Source organism: Scardinius erythrophthalmus (genome assembly GCF_964197995.2).
Source record: "Scardinius erythrophthalmus genome assembly, chromosome: 16".
In the NCBI taxonomy this organism is placed as follows: Eukaryota; Metazoa; Chordata; class Actinopteri; order Cypriniformes; family Leuciscidae; genus Scardinius; species Scardinius erythrophthalmus.
The window spans coordinates 19,183,876-19,207,948 of NC_138236.1; the positions used below are offsets into that span (position 1 = coordinate 19,183,876).

General features: G+C 36.5%; 2 protein-coding genes across 3 annotated transcripts in view; both read left to right on the top strand.

Annotated features, from left to right (window-relative positions):
• The window catches only part of cgna (cingulin a), a 37,611-nt gene extending 33,831 nt beyond the window's left edge, over positions 1-3,780 (top strand). For both annotated transcript variants that reach the window (XM_081388218.1, XM_081388217.1), the window contains exon 21: positions 1,715-3,780. In XM_081388218.1, the coding sequence (XP_081244344.1) occupies positions 1,715-1,859 (145 nt within the window). In that variant the 3' untranslated portion in view covers positions 1,860-3,780. The remainder of the gene's footprint in view (positions 1-1,714) is intronic.
• Positions 3,781-4,863: 1,083 nt separating this feature from the next.
• On the top strand, positions 4,864-15,909 carry LOC308703817 (cell adhesion molecule 2-like). Its single transcript, XM_081387750.1, has 6 exons — positions 4,864-5,153; positions 9,609-9,938; positions 10,016-10,336; positions 12,423-12,611; positions 13,059-13,106; positions 15,139-15,909. The coding sequence occupies exons 1-6, from the start codon at positions 5,063-5,065 to the stop codon at positions 15,213-15,215; spliced, it is 1,056 nt and encodes a 351-aa protein (XP_081243876.1). The 5' UTR covers positions 4,864-5,062; the 3' UTR covers positions 15,216-15,909.
• The last annotated feature ends 8,164 nt before the right edge of the window (positions 15,910-24,073 follow it).

A 24,073-nucleotide genomic window follows, 5' to 3' on the forward strand; every position in this document is an offset into this window, starting at 1 on the left:
AAGTGATGTTTGAGATGACCTCAATAGCCTTGTCTGATAGACCTGGAGAAGATCTGAAATATATTCAGGAACAAGGCCATGCAAGGCCTTAAAAGCTAACAGTAAAACCTTAAACTGGGCCCTGAAATTAACTGGGAGCCACTGCAGTGAAGCTAGCACTGGGGACTGGTCCCAGTCAAAAGAGTTGAAGGTGATTCAACAGAACACAAGGAAGCCCCAGATACAATGAATTACAATAGTCCAACCTTGAAAATATGAACGCCTGTATAAACCTGCTTCAAATCATTAAAAGACAAAAAGGGTTTCATTTTTGTAATGCGTCTTAAATGAAAGAACCCAGCCTTCACCACTGAATTTACTTGCTTATCAAATTTAAGCTCTGAATCAAATATAACTCCCAGATTCCTTGCTTATTCATGTACATTAGAGGCAAGAGGGCCTAAACAATCAAATATGTGTGTGGGTGACCTAACTGAGCCAAACACTAAGCATTCTCTTAGCCAGAGACATGCACAATATAAAACACCGGGTAGAAAATATATACATCAATAATTAATTGGGTTGTGATTTTGAGGAGCAGTTGGTCCAAATAAAGTGTGTACTGTCCCATCTTTAATGATTAAGCGTTTTGTAAATCCCACTTAGATTTCACTGAGATTTGAGAAGCAATCGTCAAAAGGTTAAATGCGATCGTTGCTGTGGAAATTTTAACCGCTGACTCTTCACATCCTCATCATTCGGAAGTGTTTACAAAGAGAATTTGCTTTTGCAGAGTAGAAAACAGTGTCTTTTTGACATGTTGCATTATGCAAATTTGTTACATTGTTATGCATGTAAGTTTTCGTAAGACTGGAATTACTGATGACTTGTTTCTGCAATTCAGAATCGATTCTTTTTTTTGAGAGAGAGAGAGAGAGAGATAACTTCATTCATCGTGCACTTTGATCTTTAAAGCTTTGCAGACCCTTTACATTGACAACAGCTATAGTACACGCTGCATTGAAAAGTAATATCTGAAAAAGCACAATGGGGCACTTTAACAGAAACTGTCAATATAGGTAAATTAATCAACCGCAATTCATTTTGTGATTGCAGAATTTAAGAACTGTATGTTCTTTAACAAAAAACAATATTGAGGGTAAAAAACAAAAACAAATTTAGTTTACATCTTGATTGTATGTTTTTTTTTTTAGCAAGTTAGTTATGTTAGATTTGTTTTAACAATATTATTCATATGAATTAAATTAATAATCATATATAAATTTAAATACTTTTCATTCTGTGGTCTGCTTGGAAGTTTGCTGAGGCCCCCTAGTGGGCCCTGGACCCCTGTATGAGAATCACTGTTCTAAATAATAGTAAATAACAATAATCAAAAAAAAAAGAAAAAAAAAGTAAACCTAAAAATAAAAAATAAAAGTATGTATAATAAAAAATGGGTAACACTTTATTTTACAGTGTCCTTGTTACATTTGTTACATGTACTTACCATAGTAATAACAATAAATTATGCATAATTACATGCAACTAACCCTCAACCAAATCCTAATCCTACACTAATTCTATAGTAAGTACATGTAGTTACTTAATATTACTCTGTACTTAAATATATTACACTGTAACAATGACACCTTTAAAATAAAGTGTAACCAAAACGTTTATAGTATGTTATACCATAGGACACTACTGTCAAATTGCCTTATTTCATCCTCAGGAGGAAGATCCAGCAGGCCCGGCAGTCAGCTCTGGAGTCTTCAGTGCTCAGCTCTGAGGATGATGATGATGATGATGGATTGTATGATCATTCCAGCATAACCTCCATCCTCACCGAGAGTAATTTACAGACCAGTTCCTGCTGAAGCCGAGAGAGGAATCTGGGAATGGGGCGTGAATGGGAGCTGCCTGTTGATACAGTACATACAATAAAAAGGATTGGCGGTCCATTCCTGGACACAGAGTAACTTCAGTCCTGCTCTAAAATAAATGATAGATATGAAACTCCAGTCTTCTGGTTTCCACCCTGAAGCATTCACTGCTGCGCCACATCAACCCCAATTATAAATCATTTTGTACAATCTGGGGTTAAACTTTTTTCTGTCCATAAAACTGGACAACATCTTTTCACACATTTTGAGACACCTGACATTTTATCTGTAATTGAGTCTAACAGATTTCAGTCATGGCTTTATTCAACTAGACCTCAGTTCCACCTTAGAGACCGTTTCGAAAGAAAAGCTTTAATGATCCCTTTAAGTTTCGTGTAAAAAAGGTCTTTTAGACGAGATCAGTTCAGAGTTTAAGCCATTTAGAAACTGAATTAAGAATATAAGACAATGTGAGACATTATGTTTTATTGTTACTTAAAGGTGCATTATGCAACTTTTCATGTTAAAAATACCCGTTTTTCTAACCCATACATGCTTAAACAATTGCCTGATGGGCTGAATGAGCCCTTCTCTGATCACTGCGATTGCCTCTATAATCCTGTACAGTAAAATAAATAAGAGGGGTTCGGGCCGAATTTGAGACTGGGCGTGACGTCATGCGCGTTCAGTTGCAGTGTTGCAGTTTTATTTGTCGCCAGAGGGGGGCATAGTTCTGCAAAAACTCAGAGACTTGCGTTATGCACCTTTAAAGTAATTAGGGATAAATAGAAGAAACGAGAATCTTACTTTTGTATAAAGTGAATGAATACATATAGATGGAAGGAAACATGATTGAATTTTGTTTTAAGGGCCCAGAGACCAATCATGAGAACTGATGATTTCATTAGGTGTATGTTAAGAGAGACTGATGGGAGATATCAGGGTATTAGTAGACGGGAAAGGAACACATCAGTGAACATTTTTCCAAAAATGCCAGTTAGCACAGGGTAGTCATGTGAATGAAAGAAATATGCATAAAAAGTAAATGTATTTCATTAATAGTGTAGTAAAAAGGTGTAATATGTTATTCTCTGCTTAGAATCTAGCTCTTTATAATATACTTATTCTTTCTTCGTTTACAAAATGAAAAAAGGCAAACAAGTTCTATAGGTACGAGTGAATCAGCACTACACAGATGCATCACTGATGCCAAAATACAATTTATAACAATATAAATCAGTAAAGATATTTATATTTCAGCTCTTCCATTTACAAACATTTCTATACAAACAATGAACTTGAATGAGCTTCATGTGCAAATGTCATTTAGCAATATATAAGCAGAGCTTTTCTAAAGCAATTGTACTGTAAACTTATTTTATACAACCACTAAAGCACAGCCATTTTTATTATTTTTACCAAAATTGTTCATTTTTAATTGACAGGCTAAAAAAAAAACAAGATCAGTGTTTATGTTTTTCCATCAGGCATAATGGAACAATGACATATATTAATTTGGTTTGTTCTTTGTTTACCAGCACATGATATACTGTTGTTAACTTCAGTTCAGTGTATAATATTGACTCAGATTTATTTAAAGTAAATGAATAACTGATATTTCCAACCGTTCATACATATAGTTGTCCTATAATCCTGTAGTGGACATTATCTTTGGCATTTCTTGATACCAAGCTGCCTTTTCTCATCTATGTCTACTGTACTTTATCTATGCGCACCACGTCTGATTCACATGAATGGAAAACCACTACAATGCCTTGTATATCTAATAATAATTTTAATGTACATGTATTTTGTATATATTTGTAATAGAATTTGCATCAAGCACTGATCAAATCGAAGGTTTGTATTTTTCTGGAAGCAAAATCTTTTCTATCAAAAATAAATTCAGTACTTTAATATTTCCTCTCCATTGTATTTTTTATTTTTATTGGTGTGCTCTGTGCTCAGTTGTACTTGTATTTTGTACATGCTAATGCATGTCATAGTTGTATGGTACAATTGAGCGTCAGATACTGGATTTTCAAAATATCTTTGTCCTTATCCACCTTATTTTTAATGTAAGAGAGTGCAGGGCCATTTGCAAATTGAATTTGGCTGGCTTTCAGTGTCATCCATTTCCATTTATGTTACCTGCACAAAAAAATGTCTATTGTTCTGCTTTGTATTGCAAACTGGTATTAGTTATCATGTTATCATAAACATAAACAATGGTTGGTAGTGCATATAGTTACCTCCAAGTTGCAAAATTATATTGTATCCAAGTGGTAATACTGCCCCTGGTCTTCTTGGTGCTGCGTCTTGGTGATGACGCTATGGGGAGCGCCATCAGCATGACTGGTGTCTGAGGCATGTGGACACACACACCAATGTTCAATGGCGGATAGTAGTCCATGCAGCCACAAACACCCATGAATATTAAAAGGGAGCCTGAGTTTTGTCTGAAGGAGAAGTGCAGGCAACCCTGAGGCATGGCAGCGAGATGCAGCGACCTGTTCCCCTTGCAACCTGAGATGTTCCCTTTCAAAAGAATGCCTGCATCACTAAGCACTGAATATGCACAAAGTGGGCATAGCACTAAGTGATTCTATGGGACAAGGTGGAGTCAACCCAAAGGGTGTATCCTATGTGACTAGTGCAAAAAGTTGCATAGTGGTACTATCTCCTTCTAGCCAGTATGCACAGGCCTTTAGGCAAAACCTTACTCCCTGGGCACGTTCAAGTTCAAAACGGTGTAACATCGGGCATATTTTGTAGCATTAAACACATATTTATACTATATATTTTTTTACAGTCTATGATTTATACCGACTTCATCAGGCTCCGAAAATTCTTCACAAAGAACACAAAGAATGGCCTTCTCAGCTGCCATAGTTGCAACTCTTGCGTCATCAGAACAGTGTGTTCAACGCATCACCGTTTCTGTTTAAAAAACGTTGTGCAACGTTTTGTCGGGGGTGAACGCAGCCCCTGTCTCTGTGGGACAGGCCTCATCCTAAAACCCAGAGCAGAGTTGTAAGGGGGATAAACAACATGGCCTTGGCTATTGTCTGGAATCCATTGCTAGTGCCTCTCTAATATTATCTCAGAGGCTCTTAGAGAGCAGCCTACTGAATTTCCACCTGAGTGTTCTGAGATAGACCACAGACCAGGAGTAGACAGCTACTTGTTTCTCTATAATGCAGTCCACCTCTACTCTTCCCCAGCTACAACCTTCAGTATTGCTACCCATTCAATTTCTTGAAAATCATTTGTTATGCATCCAAAAAGGTATGTATCCATGTTCTACGATGTCTTATATTCTTGTCAGTGTTTCGCGACAATGTCAGTGGCACATGCCAATGAAGACTGGATGTGGCACCGGATCACTAAGCATAGTGACAGGGACCATTGGCTTCTGTGCGTCAGGTGCCATGTCACTTAATGTTAAAACCTCTACTGGAGATTTCTCTTCTTTCGCAAATGAGATTGGGGGAGGCTTTAGGAATTTTGATTTTGATTTCATTCATTTTTTTTATTTAAACAATTTAAAATGTATTAAAATTACTTAATTATTTGCATATTTACTTTTGAGTTGAAAATATTATTAATTAAAATATTTAGTCAAATTTCTCAGTCGCTAGGAGGGGTGGGCAGCCCCCACAACAAGCTACGCTCATGATCTGGTCTCTTTCTTCCGCATTACATTTAGAGTAACTGAAAACAACTCTGCTAAAGTGAGGTGATGTGGCCTTTGCTTATATAGAGTTCAGCTGTCCTGCAGTGAGCATCTGTGTATGATGGGGAGTTTTCAGCCTTCATATTTCCAAATTCTAATTGTTCTAATAGCAGCTTTATTAGAATGCAAAGGTAAGTGCCAATAAATCAAATCAAATTCCTTTATCCAACATACAAACTAGATATACGCAAAATATCGATGCATTTTGGGTGTGTAAATGTGGCGGTATGACATGCATATGATCAGTGTCAAGCCAAGTGTGTTTTATAGTACTTTTCACAGTGGACACTGTTTCAAAAGCAACTTTATAGAGAAATACTGCAGTATTAGTAATAATTTGGAAATTGCTTATATATATATATATATATATATATATATATATATATATATATATATATATATATATATATATATATATATATATATATATATATATATATATATATATATATATATATATATATATATATATAGATGTGTGTGTGTGTGTGTGTGTGTGTGTGTGGACATGTTTTTCTACACCGGTGGGGACTTAAACCTGAATGCACACAGACTCATGGGGACTCGTGTCACCGTGGGGACCTAAATTGAGGTCCCCATGGGTACAAAAGCTTATAAATCATACAGAATTAGTTTTTTTGAAAATGTAAAAATGCAGAATATCTCCTGTGATGGGTAGGTTTAGGGATAGGGGCAGTGTAAGGGGATAGAATATACAGTTTGTACAGTATAAAAACCATTACGTCTATGGAGAGTCCTCACGTGTGTGTGTGTGTGTGTGTGTGTGTGTGTGTGTGTGTGTGTGTGTGTGTGTGTGTGTGTGTGTGTGTGTGTGTGTGTGTGTGTGTGTGTGTGTGTGTGTGTGTGTGTGTGTGTGTATTAAGGTGGCCCTTATTTTTCAAGTTTTGATTTATAATTGTCTGACCCCCTCAAGTTGTTCCAATACATGAAAAAATAATTCAGGCAAAATATGAGCTCATTTGAACAATATTTAGAGGTGACTCGATGACGTTGAAATCTTGTATAATCAGTTATTATGCTCAATTTGTGAAAATTACCACTTGCCTAATTTTATCTAAACTATTTAAATTACATACTTGCTTATTTAATGGCAATTCTAAATTTACACCTATTTTGCACCAAATATATTCTATGCATTTCTTGCAGAAGCATAAATTGTGTTAACGACGGGCTAACGAAGCCACTTTCACAGAAATGCGTGGTGTTAAGAAACTCTGAACTATTGACTTTGAACTGTGCAAACTTAGTCCAGGCAAAGTAGCGTTTTACAACAGACTAACTGTAAAATAATTTTTTGCAGCTTAGATAATTTTTATGAGGTGTCCAGAACAACATACTAAGTCCTAAGAAATCCTAGTTGAGGAAATATGTTAAATTCTCATCAATCCGAGATGTGTGCCAATAAGGCCAGGCAACAATACACCCCAATGGGGCTATTTTTTTTCCTTTACTCCTATCAAAATGAAACTTTACACAATGAAAGTACCCACGAAAAGTTTTTTTTTTTTTTTGTATTACAAGTTTCTTTGAAAATGTATTTTAATATGCAAATGAGCTATACACTAATCGAATATGCCCAACATACACCCAAATAAGCTTAATTTTTTCCTTTACTCCTACCACAATAAAACTTTACATAGTACAAGTATACATGAAAAGTAACTTTATTTGTATTACAAGTTTCTTTTGAAATGAATTTGAATATGCACATGAGTGCCACACTTATTGAATATGTCCTAATTTGCATATAGGCAGAAACACCATTCATATGTATGACAAATATATCGACCTGATCTTCATCCAATCATCCTACTGCCAATGGGTGAGGGCAATGCTGCTTTTAGACTGGCCTCTAACCTGAAAACTGCCTGGCTTGGTAGTACCTGCCAGGGGTATAACCCCCACTGGTATAGTCTTCAGGGTCATTAACAACAGGTAACAACATGGGGAGGTTTCTTTTTGATTTTTTGATTTTATTTTAGTTTTTTTCTTTAACTAACCTAGATATTGCTGTTGCTAGCTTCTCATAACAATGCAAAGCTACTTTACAAACGGTAGAAGAAGGTAGAAGCATATCAACGCCTGGTCTGAAATACTTGCTAACTACAAAAAGAGAAGCAGTTTTGGTGTCTGGCAAAATTATTTTAAAGAGCTGTAATGTCTGGAAAGTGTGTCTATCTGGTTTTTCATCTATCTTCTGTGTGAGAATGAATCGTTTAGTTGGTAAGAATGACTTCTGCCTGTAATCTCGTAATCTTACCAACAATACCAATCATTTGTAAATCTACCAGCCCAAAATTTAATCTCACCACGTTACTAATGACTAAGATGGCTATTCTGACTTTCTTCTGATGTTATCTGTGGGGGAATGTCATTAGGTAAGGCTTGTTCGCAAAAAAAAAAAGAAAAAAAGAAAAGAATTTAGAAAGCAACTGGAGGCAAGATTGTGCAATCAATTCTAAAGGTCAATATAAGTCTTTTTGTGGCAAGTGACCCAGGTAAGTGTGGCAAGTGACTTCAAATGTATTGTGTTTATTCATAGGTTAACTTATTGAATGGACATGAAAGTGTTAGTTATTTAGCCCCTGTTTTTTCTACTTGTGACTTTATGGTTTCTTGGCCATAAGTCAATTGGGCCTAGTGTTGAGCTCATTTGCATTTTTAAAATAGATTTTCCAAAGAAACTTGTAAAACAAAAATGTTACTTTTCATGTATACTTTCACTGTGTAAAGTTTTATTGTGGTAGAAGTAAAGGAAAAAATTAAGCCTATGCGGGTGTATTTTGGGTAGCCTATATTCGTTTAGTGTATAGCTCATTTGCATATTCACATTCATTTTCAAAGAAACTTGTAACACAAAAAATGTAACTCTTCATGGGTACTTTCATTGTGTAAAGTTTCATTTTGATAGGAGTAAAGGAAAAAAATAACCCCATTGGGGTGTATTGTTGTCTGGCCCTTGGCACACATCTCGGATTGATGAGAATTTAACATATTTCCTCAACAAGGATTTCTTAGGACTTTTAGTATGTTGTTCTGGACACCTCATAGAAATGATCTAAGCTGCAAAAAATTATTTTACAATTAGTTCTATTTTTGGCTCCAAAATTAGTTACTTTGCCTGGACTAAATGTGAAAAGATGCGTATCATCAGTTATCTTACAATAGTCAAATGTATGTTGTGTAAGATATATTTGGTTAAATAATTAATAAAGTACTCACATTGAACTGTGATCAAGTAATAGGCTATGTGATTTGATGCATTCTGCAAACTGTGTTATATTGAATACAGTGCTCAATGCTAAACGTTTTAGAATGAAGAATTTTGTTGACTTGTAGAATTGCCTACAAAAACAGCGAACTTTGATGTGCTTGAGCTACCTCTAAATATGAATATTTTAGCCCCATTTTTTTTCTGGGGTGTTTTTAGTTGTTTTTCGTACATTTAAGGGCCACCCAAGTGTATATATGTATATGTGTGTGTATATATGTATATATTTATGTACACATTTATATATTTATTTATTTATATTTATATTTATATTTATATTTGTATAAATATATGTAACCATTTCCTATTTGAAAGCAAGAAGAAAAGCATCTATTTCATAATGTGATTTAACCCCCACTTTCTATTCTTTTACTTCAGTGAAAGGTTATTTTTTTGCAAAAAAAATTAGTGAAAGATCAAAAGGATAAACAATGCAGATTTATTTTTACAGCCATATTTGATCATATTTACCAGGGGTGACAATAGTTCGTACCACATACAAAAGAATCATTTCAGAAAATACTGACAGTAGTTCATCGGGTTGTGGGTTTTCTTTCTCATTTTGTAAAATGTATTAATACATTTAGAGGCAGAACCACTTGGTAAAAAGTAGATGCTGTTTATTTCTGTAAACGCTGTGGTTTCCATGTCTCGGCTCTCTCAGTACATCTCGGCTCTCTCATTATGTCTTGTTTTGCTCTTTATTTCCTTTCAGTGGTGACACAGAGACCCTGCGAGCAGGTCCATCGGTTAAACATAAACTCTCTTCAGGGCGACAATATGTCTATTTCTTGCCTAACCACAACCCACCCGCTGGAGTCTCTGACAGTGGAACTACGCAGAACCGACCCGGTTCAACACATCCTAAAGTATTCAGACAACTCTCCAGCATTAGAGCATCAGAGATGGTCTGTGAGAAATGATGCTGGAAATGTTACACTTTACCTGAAAGACATCAGTTTATCCGATAAAGGATATTACGAATGTAAAGTCTACAAAGATTGGGACTGCCTTAATGCAACTCTTTTTAACCTGAGGGTCAAAGGTGAGAATGCTAATTTCTGAAACAAGCAAATAACTGCCAGGAAACCTGTTGTAATAAATATGTTTCTCTGGTTTCAGAGTGTAAAACTTTGGATTATGTCCATGCGACTCCAGACTCTTCAGTGTTGCTGCCATGCTCTGAACATCCTCTACAATACAGAACTGATCAAGTAACTTGGAAAATCTTTCATGGTCACCAATCAACAGAAATAGCCCAATATCGCCCTCCACACAAGCCCTCATACAGCACAGAGAGAGACCCGAAGCCTCTGTATGAGAGAGCGAGAATACTAGGGAATGGATCTCTGCTTATAAGAGTAGCAGTAAACACTGATGGATCATGGTATCGGTGCAGAGTGAGTGAAAAAACCTGCTATGAGGTGAAGCTGGTGATGAAAGGTGTGTTTTCAATGCAATATTTCTAACCCTTTGACAGACATTGATTACATTCAAAGATTTTCATTTAAGTTGTGCTATTAGATGTGAGTTGGGTTTTGGGTTAGTCAAAAATATTTTGTGTTGATAATGGCAATAAATAGGTTTGTAAAATACTGTGTATAAATATTCTGAGGTTTAGATTTAAGACTTAAAATAAAGTCATGTTGTAGTGATTTTTGTCAGGGTTCTGTCACCTCTGTTCTAGTTTTTTCCTGAAACTGTTGACAGGATCCTGACACCCCATCTATCTTTCATGTCTGTGTGAGCACACAGCTCTGTTTGGTTACTTGTGCCATGTGCTCTTCTATCTTGTAACCCCTTGTTAGTTTGTTGTTCATCTCCCTCATTATTACCTTTCCTATTTAATCTCCCTGTCCTCTGTCCTGTGGCTGTGTGTTTTAAAACTATGTTTAGTGTTTTGTTTTCCGGTCCAGTTTATTTGGTTTCTGTTGGTCAGGGGCCTGCGTTTCTTTTCCCCAATGGAGTGTTTTTTGTTCCTGTGTGTGTGTGTGTGTGTGTGTGTGTGTGTGTGTGTGTGTGTGTGTGTGTGTGTGTGTGTGTGTGTGTGTGTGCGTGCCTGCGTGCGTGTGTTTTAAAAAAAATAACAAAAGCCTTATTCTGCATCTGATTCTGCACCTATCTGCACCTGACAGATTACAGCATGAGTTCAGTGTCTCTTTGGTAATATACTGTAATAATTGTGAATGTGAGCATTTTTAAAGGGGGGTGAAACACTCAGTTTCAGTCAATCTCATGTTAATCTTGAGTACCTATAGAGTAGTATTGCATCCTTCATATCTCCAAATAGTCTTTAGTTTTATTATATTTATAAAAGAAAGATAGGCTGTTCAGAGTCTTTCCAGAAAAAAACGAGCAGCTGGAGGCGTGCCGTGTGGGTGGAGCGCCGACAGCTAACAACACACAGGCATTTGAAGCAGTTTTACTCACCGCCTGCGGTTCCAACACACGGCCGTGAACCTTTAGACGATCTGCAAACCCAGCGTCGATATGGGCCTTGTTTATAAAACCTATGCAGCGCTACCGATGATTTCCTGTTGAAGCGCGTTGATGTGCGCGAGCTCGCTCTCCTCTGGTCGACGTGTGCGCGGGCGCGCTTTTCCGAGAGAAATGCTCATATAAGGAGTTCCACTCTCGTCTACGTCATTAGATCCACGATCGAAAAAAACCAGCCGAAACTTGTACCAACCCGGAAGTAAGATTTTCGGCACAGAAGTTATTCGTCCAAAATATATTTTTTTAAACTTTGGCCATGTTTAGCATGAGAATCTAGTGCTGGGCGGTTTACCGGTTCATACCGAATACCGGTGTTTATTTTTGTTACGATATGAATTTTTAATAAACCGCAATACCGGTGTATGTCGCTTTAATCGAAACGCGGCGTTGCGCGACACTGTCTCGCACCTCATTTACAACACAGAACACACGTCTGCGGCGCATTACGGCTGCGACAAGGTTTTATTCCGTCCTCCACACGCGTGCGTCAAAATAGACTAGGCGCCTATATTTAGCGAAGCGGCGCGGAGAGCTGCTTTTGGGAAGCTTCGATCTGAAACACAAGCATTGACTAGAATGGGCGCGATCATATGATTTCATTCACTCATGACAATAAAATAGGGCATTATAAGTTAATCTACTGCAGTATTTCCTCTCTCACTCAGTAGAAAATGTGGTTAACACCCATCATGCTTGAAAGAAAAAAAAAACACCGTCATTTACCGTGAAACCGGTTGAACACCATTGAACCCCCCCCCCCCCCTTTAAACAAGCTTGTGCAAAGTTAATGTTTTATATTAGCTGGAAAATGTGGCTTAACATTTGTATTATTGTCTAAATATTCTAAAATGTGATACTTTTCATACTGTAGAAATAATTTTTGTACTTTGATTATTGGTGAAGAGAAGTTTTATTCAACTGCAACATTAGAAACACTTTCAACAACATTGTTAGCCACAAGACAAGCACCTATATGTGTGTGATCAAAAATAACCTAATCAAACTGACTGATTTGAGTTTATCTTTTCTCTAGAGATCACAGATGTGTCCACCTCAGCTTACATTCCTGTTGTCCAGACTGAAGGCAATATTGATGCGAGTGCAGAAGTGACAACTAATCTGACAGTAGTAGTGATGGTCACAATAGTGTCTCTGTGTGTCCTCATTACACTGATCATCTGTGTGATTCTTAATTTCAAAAAACGCAATATCACCAGACAAAGTAAGTCCACAACTGGAGTCTTGAAAAGTTTAACACTGTTGAATTGTTTTAACAGTAACATTCTAACAGTAACCGCTTTAACAGCATGTCATACTATCTTATTGGAAAGAAGAGATCCTAAACATACAGTACTGTGGTCCAATCTAATCAGAAACATAGATCTGCTACACTGAACTTACATTTGTTTATTGTGCTGCTATTTTATTTCAAATGAGTGAATTCAATTGATGTTCTTATTGCAATTGTAAGATTTGCTGTTACTGTCAGAAAGGGAAAGCAACCAATGTAAATGTATTTAGGATTTTAATGTTCTTCTGAGTGTGTTGAAATTAATTTTGGTGATGAGAGCCCTCATGTTAAAAAGAAAGAGTTTATTGTTACTTTTATGCCAAATCATGATGATAGAAGTTGATCACATGGTAAAGTACTTACTTTTGTATCTTGTAGTTGAATTGGAATGCTGGTCTTCCGTATCTTATTCTGAAATTTCAGGAGGTAAGGGATATTTATGGTAAGTCCTTACAAAATATATACAACAAATGTACTTGATCAAGTGTTTTAGTAAAAGTCTTTCTCTTGCAGGGTTTGATGCCCCATTCAATTAACACATGAATCATGACCTTGCAACTATTGCAACACATGATGACTGACATAATTTTGTAAACCACTTCACAATATATTATATGTAGCTTGCACTGACATATTTTTGTATATTTTTTCAAACTTTTATTAACTCACTTCATAACATGGCCACACATATAAATGCAGTATGCACACATCTGCAAACAGGGGCGTAGCACCAAATTTTGGGCCCTGGGTACAAACCATCTTGCTGGGCCCCCGTACCAAATACCATAGTTATACCAATGGGTGGGGTATTGCATTTTTATCATAAAAACACTTAAAATGTAAACAAAATAAGCCACACTCTGATTAATATATTTTTGTTTTATTGTCAAAAGTACAAGTTAATTGATGATTATTTGTCTGTTTAAAATAAATGCAGACTATAGAATCACAGGGTACACTAACCGCCAAACTAGACATTCAGTCTTTGAATTACGTTTTTAAAATTAGTAATTTTCAATCATTAAGATGTGCATTAAACTGAGAACAATTCTGTACTTAATGTAAGAGCGTGCGCGAGCTAATTTGCATAGCAATGCGGTAAAATAGGCGCTAACGATCTGTGTTTTTGCGGGTGTTAGATTTTGACAACGGAGGGAAATATACAGTGTTTTCATGTAAACATCAGATTTTTGCAGTGTAAGATTACGGTTAACACCTTTAAATATTACATAAATGTATTATTATGTATTTTTATTAAACTTATTGAGTGTAGGCTCAGCAGCAAAAAGTAATTCTTGAAAAAATCTGCACAGTAATTTTATCAAATCTATACACGTTAATAAAAACAAATTGCTATTAGTACTATTAGTATAAAATTCAATTAGGCAATCATACATTTCTCAATTTTATATTTATATATTAATGTTAAGAATTTAGAAGTGTATTTATATAGCCTACGCTACACTACACAGAAATAATACACAATTAAATTATGCTTATTTTAAATGCATTGAGCAGGCTAGGTATAAAAAAAATATAGGCTTTTAATAATCTTTCAGTGCGCAAAACCATGATAATATGAAAAGCTTCAAAACAGAGCGCGTATGCGCATCGCGGGTACAGAATGATGTGCTCAAAGCGACATGGAGTCACAGCAAGTGTGCATTTAAAAGTTCACGGCACAAAGCGAAGACATGTCGAGCGCACAAATCCTAGTGTTTATCCGTCCAACAGTTTATTGATCATTTGTTTCTTCAGTTTTAAATTCCAGTTATTGTGCGTTTGATGCCGATTCATAGTCCTTGTGCTGTTTGTGATCTAACAGGCACACGGTAGCGAGTCGTTTAAAAACAGCAACAAACTCCAACAAAATAAAGTCATTTTATGCAAATCCACAGCCTTTTCTCTACAGATCAAGCATTATAATGTTAATATATCATATTGGAGAGAGTTTTACCGTGCATCCTGCTGTAACCGGCAGAGGCGCGCGCGCTGCTTGAATAACGTTAGTTAGCTGTTACTGAATGGAGATTGACAGCCGCAGAGGAGGGAAAACGAGTTTCCGTAAACTTTAATGATGTAATACGACATCTGTCCCTCACATTAAGCTATGGAATGGCCTCAGATGACTTTGTTACCCAAACTTACGTGAAAAAAAGCGCGAGGCGCCGAAAAGCGCGCTGTTTGCATCCCTGTGTGATACTATAAAGTATTGGTATATTATTCAAACAGAGTACGAACATAAATGTATGCTATTCTACCTGGAGTAGATATTTATGTTAAAACAATGTCAATGCTCGATGATGCATTTGGAGCTCACCTTTCTTTAAAAAAAAACTGAGTGAGCAACTGCTTGCCCTCATTTGCCTTTCTCTCTTTAATCTTCTTTTCTTTTCGTTTTTGAGCCCCTTATTTTCCTTTCTTAAGGAAAATCATGACTCTTCCCCTGTCTTCCTAGTTCCTATCACAGCTCACTCCAGCTCCTCCTGTCTCTCATCAACTGATTCACCGCGGGTCCGTAGCAGAAGCACCTGACCTGCGAGTCGTACCATTTACATTCATTCGAGAGGGGTGGTGGGGCCCTGCACAGCATGAAAATGACTTTTTTATACCAAACCAGTGCCTAACTACAAGTTTAGTTTTGCACAGGAACTTTTTTATTTGTACATAAATGCTATACAAATGTTAGTGCATGTATATGTATGTATAGAAAACTGACTTCTAAGGGCCCCCCCCTGCCTCGGGCCCTGGGAACTCGGTACCCTTTATCCCCCCAGTCCGACGCCCCTGTCTGCAAATATGCACATGATTCAAAGAATACATTTACTTTTCTTTTTTTTTTTTTGGCAAAATGAATTTTTGAACTTAATCTTCCAAGAGCTGGTGTAAACAAACAGAAGCTTCTGCATGCAAACCAGATGAGATGCATAATGATTTAAATGAATTACTGTTTTAATGTGCTTTTTTCTGGTGTTATTTTTTTTAAATAAGTCTTTGAGAAAGTCTTCATTTAGTATCAAAAATTATATTAAAGGGTGAGAGTCAGTTATACACAAATGTTTTGGATAATACTATCAGTGTAATGTTTTATAATATGATTTCATATAACTGAATTTTCTATATACTTTATCAATTATAAATGCATTTTTTTTTCATTATATGATGTTCTTTGAGGTTTACTTATTATGTTAGCAAGAATTTTTCATTAAAAACATCCTAATTTAGAACTAATAGGCTATTGTCTATTCAGTTTTTGAAACACTCTTTTGATCACATTTTGATAGGGGTGCCGCTTTCAAGACTTGGAAGTAAACACCCACTGCTATGATTGGGTAACGGTTTTGCATATTAAAATAATAGTATACATCCCTGCCATTACAAATGTGGAAATGTTTTGAAAACATCTGATGTTGTAAAATGGCAACCGGTGGAATTCAGCCATGTGGTACTTGGAGTTACCACAGAGGACAAAGGATAACTTGTGGTATTTTGTGTAAACTATTGATGAGTGAATGTACCATATTTTGTCGTACTGTCATATTCATCTTTAATAATTTTCAGTAAAGTGAAAGTAAAGTGAGTACATATTAAATTATCTGTAACAGACAAGGCAATAGTGACACTAATACTGTCGGATCCAATATAGTCAGCACAGTATCTTTTATCTTCAGTATCTCTGAAAGGCGTGCATTGAACTGTGTCTTGTTTAAAAATTAATCTTCGGGTAAAAATAATTGAACAAACAAACAGTGTCTTACCAACGTGATCTGGAACTTCGTTAAAAAAAAGTTCTTCCATTTTCTTTATGTTAGTATAACAAGGAAGGCAATGCAAAACATATTTTAAATCTCAGAGGCATTTCTATTATTATTATTATTTTTATTTTTATTATCACTCCATTACTATCTACATATCATTTTAACAAATAAAACAATTTAAATTCAACTTCAATTGTCAGTGAAATTTATAGCCATAGACTGTTAAAATATTTGCTGCATTTACACCCAATGCACCAAACTATTTTGTTTACCTTTATTCTTTTTTCAGCCCCTACTTCTTTAATATGTTTTTATTGCAATAAACAATTTAACAGACTTCTACCTAGAGAATTGTGTTCAATCATGACTGAAGTTACTTGTAGTAGCATTTCTACAGTTATATTAAAGGGCACCTATTATGCAAAATTCACTTTTACATGGTGTTTGAACATAAATGTGTGTTGGCAGTGTGTGAGCAAAACCACCTCATGCGTGCAACAAATGATAAAAATCCACCCAGTAGTTTTTTTACTATCTCAATAAATCATAAGCACTGTCTCAGAACACCCTGTTCTAGATTTCCCTCACTGTGACGTAGAATTGAGCTAAGCCCCACCAGAGCCATAGAGAGAACCTGCGACACTCCCATAGACCTCCGTTGTAAATAATGGCGGCGCTTTTAACCGCCCACTTCCGGGATTTGAAGATCTGAATAGTTCCAAACACTGTCATTTTGGCGTTGGACACCATTCACTTACATTGCTGCGCGTCGAGTTGTTCCAGAGTTAAGTTGCTGAAATATCAACCTCTTTTGAATTGTCAACTGTCTATATTGTATCAGAGGCCCTTTGCGATGCTTATACTGGTCTTCATTTGTAAATGCACAGCTTAATTATTTATATTTTATGTTGGTTGTTTCAACCAATTTTCAAGCACTGCCTGCTAGTGCGACTTCATCAGCTGTGACAGTAAGAGTTCGGTAATGAATCGCTACCACCTTTATAGCAACTTTTAATTTATTTAAATTTTTGGGGATATACTAACTTTTCATTAGGTGTTATTGTCTTGAGTGAAGCGGCTTGTGAGAACAATGCTGGACCTCTAGGATTGTTATGGGATCACCAGTCCTGTCTGTTTCATGGATCACCTGCCCCAGTGCCCCTGGTTTTTGTTTTTCTTGTTCACACACACTCACACAAGCACACATTTTTGTTGTCTGTCATTGTTTAAAGGAACTGTATGTAGGATTGTGGCCAAAACTGGTACTGCAATCACTTTAAAAATACTGTAGAGCGGTGTATCCCCTCCCCCTCCCCCCTGACTCGAGGTTGCCAGATAAGCTGCAGGATTCAGCAGAAACGTAGGCTGCTTCAATGAGCTTCCAATGGCAAGTGACGACGAGACGTACACAGTATTTTTTTTTCTGTTAATTATGTTTATGCTTCATGAGAGATATTTTGATAAGTAACTATGTATTTAAAAAATGTACTAATTGTCATTAGTTAAATATAATCTTAAAGATTGCTGGGGCCATAATAGCTGAAGAGATAAGCGTTTTTGATTTGATATTTCATTTGATTTTATTTCTTTATTTTGAACATATAAATATAATTACAATTGAAAAAAATCTGAGAAAAAAAGGATAATAGTAAAACATAGAAAAAAAAAACATAAACAACAAAATAAAACTTCCTTATTTTTCAATACGAAAAAAAAAATCTCGATTTAAGTACTAAAGTTTTTGTCATAAGTAGGCTAACAAATAACCAAAACATTTGCCACAGCAATTATAACGCGGGACAAATTCAATATCACCAATGGCTATCACAGGGTTGTTTTCAGTCCCATTAGAAAATATTGTTAGAGTAACTAAATTACATTAGCAATGGTCATACAGGTCAACTTGCAGCATGTGTAACTTAGTCCACGATATACTGTACGAGAAGAACGAATGACGAATATTTTTTTCTGAGGTATAGACGAATCCGACGAGCGTTCTGTGTAGGCTGCCATCTTGTGGCGACGCCATTACTGAGCTGTTTCTAGTATGTAAACAAACCTCCGTGATAACGCAAACGCACCCTCGATGACAGCTACAGCCAGGCAGAATGACTTGTTGGGTTGATGATGTTAGACAGTGGCCTCCAGTCACAGATGAAGGTACAAACGATCTTACAGATTATTTATGAAAATAGCTTGGCAATAACTATGCTAGCTAGGCAAGCTAACGAGGAAACTATTAAAAGATCTGTCCATTTGGAATGGCAACAATAAATTAATTAATGATATCAAATAAACGAATTCATGTTTTTATTTTGTGACCATTATTTATCTCATTTTCACATTTCAAAAGGAAAGGGTAAGGTACAGCTAACTGCTAGCGTTGTTGGTTCTCAGAGTCACAGTCAAGCAAATACAGTAACGTTAATGCTACTACTGCCCCAACGCGCCCCTTCGGTTGTTTTAAAGGTATTCAAGAGTATTTTCTCCTTCGCCTGGCATCCGATGATCAACAAAATGCCAACTTTACTACAGGTCACTGATAGAGGGTCAAAAAAATTATCTAAGCTCAGTCCGTATGGGTTGGTCAAATAATGCACACTCTACCAGATGATAAATACATAGTTCTTAAAGGACCTGTCCGATTTTCACAGACCATTAACAACACTTATACTGTTCAAATAACTCTGCAGAGGAAGAATAGTAAAGTTGTAGATGTAACGTTAGTGACAGTCGTAAATCGCGGGCTGTTTATTCCAGTGGAAGCAACCAAACCAATAGGAGGCAATGGCGCAACGCTACCCAGCAACAGCTCAGTAATGGCGCCCGTTTACTTCCGGTAGTTTCGCCGGATTCGTCTATAGGCTTTTGCCATAATGGGCGTGCTAATGTTTTCATCAGCGTCTCAGCATAATGACAGAGAAACGGGCTCAGGATGCATTGCTAATGTTAGCATACGTCCATGTAAGCTAATGTTACGTTACTTTGCACGAACATGCATAACTTTGTTCGACTGTCATGAATATATGAAATGTCCATTGACATCAAGTATGTCAGTTGAGGTCATGGGTCGGTAGGGATTTTTTATTTTTTATTTATTTTTTTTTTCCTCCAGTGGCAGTTTTACACACACACACGCGCGCTGATTTTAAATGTGTGTACCGGTACTTTTTTCTACTAAAAACCAGACATCTCAAGCAATGTTTCATCTAATATCTTTAATGGTATTAACCTCAATACAAATCTTCTCAGAAAATCTTCAAAATAAAATGTAACAATTCAAACCGTTGAACTTAAGGAAACTTATGGCAGCCATTGACTCTGCTCACTAAATACCTGAACTGAAATAAGGACGTCACACCACTGACAACCGAACCAAGCTGGTGAGTTGGTGTCGACACCACATCGCTTGCTAGGTCTGTCCATTTCTCAGCTCTGTCGACTTTGCCGGCAGCTGATACGAATCTACAAGAGCATTTTTTGACTTCTTGAAGCACGGTTTCAAATGTTTTTAAACCCAATTTTACAATTTTGGTTGACATGCTAGTGTTGCATGGGCAATTATCACGTTACACATGTCCATCATTGCAAAAGAAAGAATAATATGTTGATATGGACTAGGCTAAAGTTACGCTACTGTATTTGATATTACTAATTTACGCGGGCGAATCAAACTTTTACGACAGTTATTCTGTATTCCCGTTTAAAGTCTGTTGTTGCCATAGACACGCAAAACGCACACACACACACACACACAAAAAGCCTTCGCGGGAGTTTGACAGGCGATCTCATAGTAGATTAACATGGAGGATTTGAACTTGAAAAACGGAGTGTACAGACATCTTTTTGTAGTCAAACAACATTCTTTGTTATGTTCATTTATGTGGTTTGATTTTGATGCTATAAATTAACTAGAAGCAAGAGACGATCAGTTAGTTTTAACTGATGATCTAACTCAGCCTTTCTCAAACTTTTTTCAGTCAGGACACCTTTCAAAAGTGCATAAAATCTCAAGGCACCCCAGTGTAAATTATAATTTAAAAACACTGCATAACCCAAATGTAAATGCAAATTTTATATATTTATCTAAAATGAATTTACAATTTTATTAATCCGTTCATATGTTTAACCCTTTCACACATAAATTTAAAATATTCTGGCTGACCCCCCAGCGTGAGTTTTTCAAGGTGACCGTTATTTAGAATGTGTCACTTTATTGTTTCCATGGTGACGCGTCATTGCTTGTCACGTGACACACCGCAGCAACAACAGAGCTGAATGAATGATGATCTGCTTTTGTCCTTTTTTTTTTGCCCATTTTTCCTTTTTTATTCAAAATATTCACAAATTTGTTAGATATGACATGAAATATCTGATATTCCGATTGTCAAATATATGCAAGTGGAAGTGTTTTGTTTTTTGAACACCATTATAACGATCGCGTTAGTTGAGCTGTATGCGCGATGGGCGCCGCCATGTTAGTTTGTGCCGCAGACGCAGTTCAGAGAATCGGATCTGTTGGATTTACAACAAGTGAATTCATCCACTTCTCCCGAAATACATAAAAGTAAGTGGCAGGTGAACTGGGAGAAGAATAGAGTAAACTTTAAAGTTACTTACACAATGTGTATCTGATATGAATAAAACTAATTATAATGGAAATGATTATTATTGCCTCTTCCTTTGACATCAGTGTGTATTTTACAAACTCTAAATGTATTGTTTTTTTAGTACTTATGTCTGAAACCTAAAACAAACATTATGTGGATGAAAACACTGAAAAGTTGTGATATATGACAGCTGAGCGCGCCTGTCTCTGGCTCAGCGCCAGCCAACGCGTGAAAGCACATTTGAATTTGATCACGTCGTGCACTGACCGTTCTAATCACACCGGTGCTCCAGGGACCAGCCTAGACTGATCACACCGGTGTGATCGTCCGTGCGAAAGGGTTAAAAGAAGAATGTATTTATGTAAATTCAAATATATTTATATATGAAATGTCAGATTATTTATTTATTTTTTTTTATTTTTTTTAGCCTACGTAATTTTTTGGCGGCACCCCTGACACAGTCAGGGGGCACCCCAGTGTGCCGCGGCACCCACTTTGAGAAAGGCTGATCTAACTTACAGCGATCTGTTCGACACATTCAAGAGCCACAAAACGGTATTTATTGTTTACATTTCTTTAAAAAATGACCACATTTGAAAGGTGAAATAACCAAATGAGACTTTGTTTCATATTAAAAGTAAGCTGGTAATGTTAACTATGTCCTGTCTGTCAGCATGTTGTCAGTGCCCTCTCTGTTCCGCGATATGTTGTTGACTCCCCCCCCCCCCCGTGTTTCTCTTAAAGGTACCGTATGTAGGATTGTGGACAAAACTGGTACTGCAATCACTTTAAAAATACTGTAGAGCCGTGTATCCCCTCCCCCTCCCCCCTGACTCGAGGTTGCCAGATAAGTATGGGATCAAATTCCCGCCAAATATATAGCGGTCGCGTATAAAAAAATAATAAGCGTAAATCAAAAATTTAAAAACACATGTAAAAATATATTGCACAAACTGAAAAAAAGAATGCAAAATGATCAGAATAGCAAACAACGTGGTCACGGATCAAAATATAATAAGCGTGAATAAAGAAATAACAAGCATGAATAAAAACTTTAAACACATTAAAAGTTATTTTGCACAAAACTTAAACTTATGGTCATGCTTTGTTAAAAAGTATGGTTTTATTACTGTGTACTTTGTGCTTTCTTGCATTTTCTGCTCATATTTTACTCTTTTGTACGCTTGTGGTGTTTTTCTCTTCGCTCTTCTTTCTATGTTCTGCGCTTGCTCTTCCAAATGTTGCAGTTCGAGTTTCATGTAAATTAGGGCGGGCTTAAGCGTCACCATTGGTCCACTAGTTCTAGATTGACAGATACTCCTCTAGCCAATCAATCGAAGAGGGGAGTTGACGTCACACCAATGCGACTCGTGGCTACTGATGCTTACTTGTTATACAGGGGAAGACGACCATCAACAGGACACCTTTAAACTGCATGTGTGCCTGCAACTCAAACTGTTGCCGGTATACGTATACCTGGCAATATGGTATAGTTAAATTCGTCATCCTAACAACGACCTGTTACAGTTATGCCTGTCTGATGATCCATCATTCACCTCTAATGCACTGGACCTGGCACCGCGAACGTCGATCTTCTCCAAGCAGCCACCACCACCTACTGGCCGTTTTACTTTCATATTTAAAATCATATTTAATCAATAACAAGGATGTGTAATGTCGGTCCTGACTCCTGGGTGCAGAGTTTAGCTCCTTCAACCCTAATCAAACACACCTGAACCAGCTAATCATCGTCTTTAGGATATTTAAGACAGGTGAGGTTTTTAATCGGAGTTGACGCTAAACTCTGCAGGACAGCGGCACTCTAGAAACAGCGTTACCTATCGCTGATGGAGATGTTACTGTATTCAAATTTTAAGCTATATTTAAAACATTAATTCTAAAGTAATATGCAATTATGTAGCTATGTAAGTAAACACAGTAAGTTTGTAATAAACTACTGTATTAAATTCAACTGGTTTCTCTATATCTTCTCTGTAACACAATCATTTTCAATAATCTTGTCAAATTTGGCGAGGTTAATAAAAAAAAGGTAGGCAATGCGTAGCGGTGACAGGTCAAAGTCCTAAAGTCTTCAGACAATGGCCGTTTTTAACTTAGTTTTTGCGACGAATTGTGTTTCATAATTGCAGGATGTTTCGCTAACAGCAGCCTTAACATATTGGCATCATGAGCCAAGTAATATTGTTTAACACCAATTACCTGTGTGCACATTAACATTCTCATGTATCTAAAAAAAAAATGAATTTAATTATTTATGTCCAGAGTTCAGATAGCTTTACTGCTTGAAAGTCTTTGTAAAGTTAAATTGAACTGCCGTCTTCCCTTGTAAGTGTAGCACTCCTGAAAAAGAGTATAATGATTAAAGAAAAATGAAACAAAAGAGAGTGCAGCAGTGCTTCTTTGTTGTTATATTTACTCAGAATGAAGTGCTTCACGGGCGCGCACCACCCACTGAAGTGTGCGGTGACGTAATCACGCTGGTATGCCAAGCGAAAATAATTAATTTAATAAATGCACATATCAAAGCACAAATAAGAAATTGAACAGTATATAAAAGTATTAGAAAATAACATTTTAGTATATTATAATGGGATTGAAGAAATTGTACAAACATAAACAGCTTGTACCACGAGTCGCATTAGTGTGACGTCAACTCCCCTCTTCTATTGATTGGCTAGAGGAGTATCTGTCAATCTAGAACTAGTGGACCAATGGTGACGCTTAAGCCCGCCCTAATTTACATGAAACTCGAACTGCAACATTTGGAAGAGCAAGCGCAGAACATAGAAAGAAGAGCGAAGAGAAAAACATCACAAGCGTACAAAAGAGTAAAATATGAGCAGAAAATGCAAGAAAGCACAAAGTACACAGTAATAAAACCATACTTTTTAACAAAGCATGACCATAAGTTTAAGTTTTGTGCAAAATAACTTTTAATGTGTTTAAAGTTTTTATTCATGCTTGTTATTTCTTTATTCACGCTTATTATATTTTGATCCGTGAC

Bases quoted from the DNA above. Each gene is read 5' to 3' on its own strand.
- LOC308703817 (XM_081387750.1), top strand. From the start codon at position 5,063: ATGCAGTCCACCTCTACTCTTCCCCAGCTACAACCTTCAGTATTGCTA. The intron at 5,154-9,608 runs GTATGTATCCAT...ATTTCCTTTCAG, and splicing joins TTTGTTATGCATCCAAAAAG to TGGTGACACAGAGACCCTGC. The intron at 12,612-13,058 runs GTAAGTCCACAA...TGTATCTTGTAG, and splicing joins ACGCAATATCACCAGACAAA to TTGAATTGGAATGCTGGTCT.